A 10,713-nucleotide genomic window follows, 5' to 3' on the forward strand; every position below is an offset into this window, starting at 1 on the left:
CTAACCAAGTTAAAAGGAATTTCAAAAATAACACATATCAGCATTGGGGAAACAAAGCTGGGTGATTCCATAGTCTGGTTTGACTGTGATAAATCACTGCCAAGTGACCCTGCTCGTAACATCAAATTTACAAAAATATTAATATCTCTCGCGTTTTTACTTGAACCCAAAGAAATATCAAAATTTAAAATAATACTCCCTCCGTTTTTTATTATAAGTCGTTTTAGAGAAACTTTTTTGTTCCAAATTATATGTCGTTTTCAGTTTTCTATGTAAAATTTATTAATAATTAATGTTATATGACCAATAGTAATATATCTTCTATTTTTCTATTGGTTGAATTGTGGTTAGGTAAATAATTAATGATGTTTTTGTTTAGAAAATATAAGAAATTAATGGTTTTCTTAATCTACGTGCATAGTTGTAAAACGACTTATATTAAAAAACGGAGGGAGTATATGTTTCCATACTGAAAACGAGAGGGAAGAGAGATGGAGTGGAGATCTTTTGTTCAATTTGATACGAGCCTTTAGGTTATACTCTTCAACAAAACTCAAAATCAACCAAATATCGCCGACTTTTTGTGTCGTTTGACCTTTATATGTTGAGTGTATTTTTGCTGTTGGACGTGCGACGGAAGTAGAAAGGAAGAAAAACTCATTTGTACCGTAAATCCCTTGAGCAAAGTCAGACTTTCCAACTGCACGAAAAGTCGAGGAAATAAGTTAAAATAAAAGCAATGGATCTAAGACAAAAATTCAAGAAACGATAATATAATTAGTACTAAAAGAAGTTGATCGATGTGACCGATGCTAATTCATGGACGAATAAATTGTATGTGTAATGAGACAACCCGTAAAATATTTTCAGACAGAAAGGTGTAAGCAAATCTTTAGACTCTTTTTTTGTTTCCAACAATCTTTAGACTCTTAAGCTACACAAATTATCTCTGTTAGGTAGAGGAAAGCTAATATATGTTGCAAATTACTACAATATTCAATCTATTTCGTAATGTAAGATGTTACCACTAAAAATATTTTATTAAAAAAATATTAAAATGATTCAATTAATCATTGAACAGTTTTAACCAAAAAACTAAGAACATTTTACAATTTGGAATATCAAAAATGTTATTAAACATTTCTCAAAAAAAAAACTTATAAGATATCATATACTCTCTTCGTTCCTAAAAGATCCATGTTATAGTTTTTCACATTTATTAAAAAAACATTTAAAATTATATTTTCCAATACATTGTTTTCTTTAATTAACTATTTCCAATAACTTTTAACCAATGAAATTTTATGAAACACAAATGTATTTTTTGAAAAATACAATTTTTCATTAATTAACGTCTTGAAAATATAAAAAATGTATCTTTTTAAAACAAATTGTTTTTTAAAAAATTGATCTATAAGGAACGGGGGAGTATATATTTGATAACCTTGGTGTGATTCCAAAGGTTTTTCTAGGCTCAAGTACTAATCACCAAAAAACCCATAGAAATCTGGGTTTTCTTGCCACTTAAAACGTCTATGGATAAGCCCACGGGAATCACTAAGAGGCACATAGATATCATATACTCCTTCCGTTTCAAAAATAGATGATGTTTTAGTGAGTTTTTGATGTTTCAAAATAAATGGTGTTTTCATATATCAATGCACTTTTTCACTTTATCAAAAACTGTGTAATCAATGATATTTTGTAGTATATTTTGTGATTGGTTGAGTAACTTTTAATTTATATTTTAATGATATTTTTAAAATAAAAAATAATTTTCTTAATAGTTGTGCACAATCTTAAAACTTCATGTATTTTAAAATAGACGGAGTATTATGAAACGAAAAAAAATACTGTTGTAAATAATCGGTGAAGTGATGTGACGTCCCACCATGAATTTTATAAAGGTTTAATAACTAGGTTAATTAATGCATTATTGTTCAGGGAATCTAACAAAAAGGAAGTTTTATCAAAATGAGCTATAAAGGCTAAAAGTACAAGAAGAGTTATTGAAGAAATGACAAGGCTATTTCATTAAATGTTGCATACATAAAGCAAAACCTCTTATGTACCACTGTAACTGTACTATACCATAACGAATTAACGATCAATCAAAGATACAGAGAAAATAAAATATGAACCCTAAATATTAATAGTTGGAAAATTAACATTCGAACTATTTTTGTTTCCACGTACCTTTAACTGAGGTTACTGAGCAAGCGAGAAGGTCAAAGGCCGTATTATTATTTTTAATCTCTTTTTATTTTTTGGTTAATTACCGAGATGAACCAATGATACTCCCTCTACCCTCCTCGCTCTTTGAATTCGGATGCGTCTGAGTCTCCTGCGTTTGAAGCGGTAGCTGTTGAAAAGATTGTTGTTGATGACGTTGATGTTGTAATTGCTGATCCCTATGATAATTATCATTAGTTGAAGGACTATCAACAAAGCTATCACCAAGAGCCAAAGACGGTGACATTCCGGTTATGGTTGTACCGCTGGAGCTTAATTGATTAAACCCGGTTACTGTAACTGAACCCGTCGGTACAGAGCCAAAACCACTATTGAACCTCAAAATATCAAATTGAGGTTGGTTATGGTGATGATGCGGACTAATACTTCCTCCTCCATACGCTCTAAACATTTCATTTAGTTGGTCTCTGGAAACCGAATTAACCGCTGCTAATTGCTGAGCCTCAAAAATATGTTGCTGATGGTACAATAGTTGCTCAGTTGGAATAGCCAACACTGGCAACAAGTTAAGGTGCTGCTGCTGCTGAGTCAGCACAGACGCTGAAGAAGAAGCAGAAGACGGTTGCTGCGGTTGCGGCGGTAGAGACATAAAATGTGGTTGAGGATGATGCATAGGAAACATAGCATTGGGAGCAACGTAAGCAGCAAGTTCTTTCTTGGCGTTGTCAAGATCGTGTTGAAGCTGTTTAAGGCGATGTTGAAGGATTGAGATTAAACCGACGCAACCGTAAACCGGGTCGCGAAGTCGAGCTTCGGCTTCGTAGAAAAGAGAGTTAACGGCGTCTTCTCTTTGGTTAGAGGCGAGGTCGTTGAGAAGCTTAGCGACGTTACTTGCTCCGAATATTTTGTGAACGTATGCGAATTTGTGAGGTTGGTCTGGTGGGAAATATGGAGCGAATACACATTCTTGTGTGCATTTTCTCCTAAGGAATTTACAAGCTGCACATGGTGAGCTTGAGGTTGAAGACGTCATGTTTGTCTCTCTTTCTTGAAAAGCCTAGAAGAAGAAAATAATCAATATCTTTAATTAATTAGATAAAAAAATTGTATTTCCAAAATAGGGATTGTGATAGTGAATCAAAGAGATCACAAGTTTCTTAAATAGATAAACCTTAATTAATCAAGATGATGGCGACCGTACGACTTTCAAAAGCTTTTTTCGATTAGAGAAAGCTTTTTGGATCACAGAGACGATATTTTATACTGGCGGGTACACGCAATAAACCATAGCCATTGAGATTACAAGAGAGGAAGGTTTACAGCCGTCAGATATCATAATTATTTTTTTGGTTTTAATTATAAGCAAACGCGTGCGTACAGTGTTGTCTGATTTAATTATGACTAATTTGCATTGAACTGCTGTCATGGTCTCGAGATAAATCACTAATTTCCTCTAATCTCAAACTGATACGAAATCTTAAACAGTTACTGAAAAAGTCAGCGCCACTAAATACTAACACAACATTTTCTTTTATGTTCTCCCATTTTATATACAAATTCGGTGCAATTTTCATTATTGAATGATGCAACTAATATATTTAAGTTTTAGCAAAAAAAAAAAAAAACTAATATATTTAAGCAATGATATAGTTTAAAGTTATACTTGCAAAAAATAGTACTCCAATAGATAGTCATGGTCACATGCCAACTGGATATAGAATTAAAGGGCTTCGTTATGTTCAACACAAGTCTAATGCTGCACATGGTTGTGTGTTTCATAACTAATAATTTAATTTTATTTGTTTATCATACTAGTATATATTGTACTCCCCTGTTTCTTTTTATTTACCGTAAAATTTTTACATTTATGCACACAAATTAAAAAAATGTTTCATTTTTACATTTTCAAAATAAAAACATCATTACCTATACATTTAATTATATTTCAACCAATAGAAAAACAAAATAGAAAAAATCTGTTAATAAATTTTGCATTGAAATCATAAAACGACACTTATTTTGAAACAAAAATTTTACTCTAAAAATTTGAACATGTCATAGTACTGTGTTTTTTTCATTGACAGTAAATTTGCATTCCTTTTGTAGTGTCGTTAGCTAAAACATGTGAAGAGAGATCTCTCACTTTTACTTGATCGTATTAGTAATTTTAGTGGTCCAATGATTTTCAAAAAAAAAAAAATGTTGGTGTTCCATTGGCATATATATATATGGACTAACTAATGAGTTATTCAATACGTTTGCGTTTTTTTTTTCTTACCTCTGTATCACCTTATACATTTGGAGTATAGTACTACATTTAGTTTCGGGAATGCGACATCAAGGACAAAGTGTGAATGCCTGAAGTTATATTCCATCCATCGTTGAAGCTGTTGAGAAAGAATGAGACCTTGGCTGTGTGTAAGATTGTTGCCATAACACGGTGAAAGAAGTAGAAGCTATTCAAGCAAGCATAAGTGTTAAACTATAATCTAATCTCTCCTTGATACATTTACATAAGTTAGTTATTTATGTTATTACACAAAGAGTTGTAACTCTTCAAGTTGTGTCCTTTAGTATAAAGAGTTGTGTCTCTTATACTTGTATTGATTCGATCTCTATATAAAGATCAATCATCTGTTGTAAACATATTACCGAATCTCAATAATACAAAAGTATTTTCAGAAAAGTTTATAAGCCTGAAACGTCTATTTTATTCTTTCTCTCGAACTCGTGTGTAACACACTGTGATCGTTGTGTAACACAAGCGGTTGGTAAAAGATTAACATGGTATCAGAGCTTTACGTTTGAGAGGACAAAGAACAAAGCACTAGTAAGAGAAACACTTGGCGTGGAGAAAAGGAGGCTAGAGGATTTTGTCATACGATTTCGGAATCACTCGAAACGATGAAGAATCAAGTAATCCCCATATTTGATGGAGAGAAGTACGACTTCTGGAGCATTAAGATGACAACCATTCTCAAGACCAGGAAGTTATGGTATGTGGTTGAAGAAGGCGTAGCAGCCCCACCAGCACAAGTGGATGAAACCCCTGAAACAACAAGGACAAGATCGCTTAGAGAAGAAGCGATGATGAACGATACATTGGCTTTGCAAATCTTGCAAACTGCTGTATCGGATCATATATTCTCACGAATTGCAGCAGCATCAACATCTAAAGAGGCGTGGGATGCATTGAAGGAGGAGTATGAAGGCTCTCCTCAAGTTCGTTTGATTAAACTTCAAACATTGCGAAGGGAGTATGAGAATCTGAAGATGTATGAAAATGAAGACATTAAGGTCTTCACATATAAGATAGTTGAATTGGAAAATCAATTAACTTATCATGGTGAACAGAAGTCGGATGTTCAACTCATACAGAAGATACTCATCTCTCTCCCAGCCAAGTTCGATAGCATAGTCAGTGTGTTGGAGCAAACAAGCGATTTGACTTCAACAAAGATGACAGAGTTGATCGGGATCTTGAAGGCTCATGAAGCAAGGCTGGCTGCAAGAGAAGAAATCACCAGTGAAGGAGCATTCGATGCTCGTGTTAAACACAAAAATTCTGGTGTTACACAAGACAACTCAAAGCGCCAAGGAGGCAAGAAGTGGTGCGGTTTCTGCAAGAGGAACAACCACAATGAGAGCGAGTGTCTGAGGAAACAGAAGAAGGATGATCCAAAGAAGGATCACCGAAGTAACAAGACGTGGGAACTAGTGGACAAGCCAAAGAAGAAGAATGTGATAAGTGTGAAGTGGATCTACAAGATCAAGACTGATGCAAACAGCAATCACATCAAGCACAAGGCGCGGCTAGTTGCAAGAGGGTTCTCTCAAGAGTATGGTGTTGACTACCTTGAGACGTTTGCTCCTGTCTCAAGACATGATACAATACGAGCCATACTTGCCTATGCGGCTCAGATGAAGTGGCGATTGTATCAGATGGATGTGAAGTCAGCCTTTCTCAATGGCGACCTCAAGGAAGAAGTGTATGTCACACAACCGCCTGGGTATGTGACACACAGGAAGGAACACAAGGTGTTAAGGCTACACAAAGCTTTATATGGTTTAAAGCAAGCCCCAAGGGCATGGTATGGAAGGATAGATTTATACTTTCTTCAAAACGGTTTTGAGAGGAGTATGAATGATGCGGCCTTATACATCATGAAGCAAGAAGGAGATGTGTTGATCGTGAGTCTATATGTGGATGATATAATCATCACAGGAAGCAACATTCAGAGCATCAACACATTCAAGGAGAACATGAAGAAAGAATTCGAGATGGTGGATCTTGGATTGTTGAACTACTTTCTTGGAATGGAAGTAATTCAAGACGATGGAGGCATATTTCTTTCACAAGAAAGTATGCAAACAAACTTGTAGACAAGTTTGGGATGCGAGACAGCAAGAGTGTAAGCAACCCACTTACACCACAAGGAAAAGGAGTTGAGGATGACAAGGAGTATGGAGATCCGACTAAGTATAGAAGCATCGTTGGAGGGCTTTTGTACTTGTGTGCATCAAGACCTGATGTGATGTATGCAAGCGCTTATCTCTCAAGATACATGTCATCACCTCGCATGAAGCACTACCAAGAAGCCAAGAGGGTGTTAAGATATGTCAAAGGAACATCAAACTTTGGAGTGTACTTCACAAGCGTGAAAGAACCAAGACTTGTAGGCTACACGGACAGCGATTGGAGTGGTTCTAAGGAAGACAAGAAAAGCACTTCAGGTTATGTGTTTACTCTTGGATCAGCCATGTTTTGTTGGCAGTCAAGCAAGCAACAAACAGTGGCGCAATCAACGGCTGAGGCAGAGTACATAGCCGTGTGTGCAGCAGCAAATCAAGCAGTGTGGTTACAAAGACTATTTGAAGACTTTGGTCAGAAGTTTGAAGGAGGCATTCCGATCTTATGTGACAACAAATCAGCAATAGCAATTGGGAAGAATCCGGTGCAACACAGAAGGACGAAGCACATAGAGATCAAGTACCATTTCGTGAGGGAAGCTGAGCAAAAGGGAATCATTGAACCGAGGTATTGCAAAGGGGATGATCAACTCGCAGACATTCTCACAAAGGCATTGGGTGGTTCAAGATTTGAAGATCTAAGGAAGTAGCTTGGAGTCAAGTCGAGATATGATTAAGGAGGAGTGTTAAACTATAATCTAATCTCTCCTTGATACATTTACATAAGTTAGTTATTTATGTTATTACACAAAGAGTTGTAACTCTTCAAGTTGTGTCCTTTAGTATAAAGAGTTGTGTCTCTTATACTTGTATTGATTCGATCTCTATATAAAGATCAATCATCTGTTGTAAACATATTACCGAATCTCAATAATACAAAAGTATTTTCAGAAAAGTTTATAAGCCTGAAACGTCTATCTTATTCTTTCTCTCGAACTCGTGTGTAACACACTGTGATCGTTGTGTAACACAAGTGGTTGGTAAAAGATTAACAATAAGATCAGTCCTTGAGAAGGTATGATGTTACTCTCTGAAGTTTCAGTACTAATTTGTGGAGACTTCAGAAGGAAAGAAGCAATTATAAGAACAACTCTTACTGTGTTTCTGAAGTTTCAGTACTAATTTGTGGAAACTTTAGAAGGAAAGAAGCAATTGTAAGAACAACTCTTACTGTAGAAAAACTTTTAAGTGAGAGAGAGAACCCTAAACCCTCTTGTTGCGGTTAGACGGATTTTAGATTAGTTGGTAATATATAATAACAATAATGAGGAAAAACGTAATGGGTCGTGAACACTGAAACAAGAAGAAAACGACTTGGTCCATAACAGTGGGAACTGGGACCTAAGGGGTAGCACGTGTCGCTTGTTATGACCAGAAAGTTAAGCCACGTATATTTGTGGGTTTCTTTGACCATTGACTTGTTTATGGAATCAATGCAACAAACGTTGTTGACCTGTAATCAAATTCAGATAGCTCTCCAGTTTACGGTCAGATCTAAAACTTTTTACCAACCAAGTTGGTCTATATCTTTTTTTAGCTTTGACTGATCTTGCTACGTGACTCCTTTTTAAAATAACTTCTCTTCCCATTTATTAAAATATAATGATAGTGCATTAGGAAATCATAGAGATCAAATAAACAAGAAATAAACATAGAGAGTAGTTGACGAAATCAATATGTATAAAAGTGATTAGTCTTTAGTTGAATAAGACTATGTACATTAGTTGCATGTTTACAACACCCTATTTTCACTCAACATCATATTCTCTCTCTTACATATCACATTATTTTTCTTCCACATCATAATTCAACATTTACTCACTTTCTATTCTCTCTAATGGTTTTGTTTAAAAAAACTACAACACCATATTCCATCAACTTTATTCATACTTTTATTTAATACCTTTGTGATTACATATTTAAAGTAAAATAAATAATTTTTTTCTATGTCCAAATAAAATGAAACAAGTCTCTATTTATAGAGTATGAAAAATGATGAATTTGATATAAATTTTTTATATATATAATTATACTTATTATCAAATAATTGATGTTAAATAATTGATATGAAAAATAAAAGTTAGTCTAAAATAGATTTCTCTCTCTCTGAATATTGACCCAATTAATATTTGCCACGTCATGTAAAATGGACTCATTTCTGTTTTACAACACTGTTGATAAGTTTCAACACCGATTTTGCCACATCAGTTTTTTATGTTTTACAACAAACCATTGCAAGCTTATCAGCGGTTGTTAAAATTTATCAACAGTTGATAAAACTATCATTGTAAGTAGTCTAAGTAAATGTTAAGTTGGACTAAATCAGGTTTTGAAGTTAAAGTCAATGCCTGGAGATATGTACCGTACGATTTTACATTGGAGTCGGCTCTACGCCTGTCTATTTACAAATTGACATTCTCTCGCCTCAACAAAAAAAAAAACACTTTTACATTTTGGTGACATCTAGACTTTTAACACTTTTGAATATATATAGAAACTCTTATATATACTAGGTAAGAAATCCGCGATGTCGCACGGACACTCATTTTATAAAAATAAATATCCACATATTTTGATATATATGTTTAATACAAAGATAGTCATAACAACTAAATTTCATTTCCAAAAATAACGTAATATACGAATTTGATACAAACATATATACTCAAGTGAAAAAGAAAAAAAATCATTTGTATACTTTCTTATTATTAAAAACTAAAAGATTTTCCGCTGCTTACCTTTTTTAAACGAACTATTTTGGTTTAACAAAGAATATATATATATTTTGAATGGAAAATTACCTAGACCTATGTTCATTTTGTCTAACTAAATCTTTTATTCACCAGTTATACTTTCTGTAGATTAATGAAAGAAAAGTACAATTTAAAACATAGTGTCAAATTGTATTTATAGAGAAACGAAACAGTTATTAAACTAATTGGTGAAAAGACATGATCCTTTAACAAATTAAAACTCTCGGATAAAAAAAACAGACAATTATGACCATCGAATTGTAACTCTTTGCTTTTTTAAAAACTATAAAAAAGTACGTTTGTTACTTTAAATGGAATGTGCTGTTCGAAAAAGAAACTAGAAGAGTTGCCAGATATTATTTTTCTATGACATAAATATTCATAGCAAAAAATATCTCTTATCCCTTATATCATAAAAACAGAAAAATCTGACCGTTAAATTGAAACTTTTTTTCCTATAAGGAAGAAGATGTCAGCGAGTATAGAATATTGGTTTGCTATTATATATAGAAAATACTAATAATTATAAAAAGAAACAAATTGAGATATGAACGAATATAAAGGCGAAGAGGCAAAAAAGATTAAAAGGTAATTAATTAAAACCATAAATTTATTTTTCCTTTCTAATATTCCTAGCCGGCTAAGCAGCACCGAAATGTAGAATACGGTATATTCATTCTCGAAACGTCTCTCTGAGATGTCTCTGTTCTCACCCCGATCTGTCCCCGTCAAATGTTGCCGTCCCTGCCTTACACGAGACGCGCCGGGGACGTTTCCTAGCCGTACCCGTCCCCCTGCCGAACCCGGTATGCGGCACCAAGTTGGCGTACCCGTGACGTTTATCGTCCTTCTCTCTACTTCTCTGTGAAAGCTTTTCTTTCACATGTTACAAGAATTTGATGAAACTAAAAATATGATCACAACTTTTGATGAACTCATTGTTGGTTTCTTTCTTCATCTGTTTTTACAGTCTTTCTTTTTGACGGACAAAGAACAACACAACTATATACATTCTTTAAATCACTCAAAACTCTAATGCATATAATTTACATTAATACGTAGCTTCTGTTACGAAGAGATTATACTTGTCTTTATAAATTAATGATTTGTAATATCATAAAGATCGGGTTCCCATAGAGACGTAACGTTGTAGTCTACTTCTTTTCCAACTCCAAACTTTCCCACTTCAAGGCACCAGGGCCGGCTCAATACTGGTAGGGGCCCTAGGGCAAAAAAAAAAATTTTTACTCTCTAAAATTTATATAGAGATAATGTTTAAAATATTTTTATAATTTAA

General features: G+C 34.0%; 1 protein-coding gene across 1 annotated transcript; it reads right to left on the reverse strand.

The window, feature by feature from the left end:
- Positions 1-452: 452 nt before the first annotated feature.
- On the reverse strand, positions 453-4,253 carry LOC106415917 (LOB domain-containing protein 36). Its single transcript, XM_013856732.3, has 2 exons — positions 2,197-4,253; positions 453-700 (listed from the first exon to the last, which is right to left on the reverse strand). The coding sequence occupies exon 1, from the start codon at positions 3,224-3,226 to the stop codon at positions 2,276-2,278; it is 951 nt and encodes a 316-aa protein (XP_013712186.1). The 5' UTR covers positions 3,227-4,253; the 3' UTR covers positions 453-700; positions 2,197-2,275.
- Positions 4,254-10,713: the final 6,460 nt, after the last annotated feature.

The sequence above is a fragment of the Brassica napus genome, unplaced genomic scaffold (genome assembly GCF_020379485.1).
Source record: "Brassica napus cultivar Da-Ae unplaced genomic scaffold, Da-Ae ScsIHWf_797;HRSCAF=1143, whole genome shotgun sequence".
In the NCBI taxonomy this organism is placed as follows: Eukaryota; Viridiplantae; Streptophyta; class Magnoliopsida; order Brassicales; family Brassicaceae; genus Brassica; species Brassica napus.

Excerpts from the sequence above, each read along its gene's own strand:
- LOC106415917 (XM_013856732.3), bottom strand. The coding sequence starts at position 3,226 with ATGACGTCTTCAACCTCAAGCTCACCATGTGCAGCTTGTAAATTCCTT.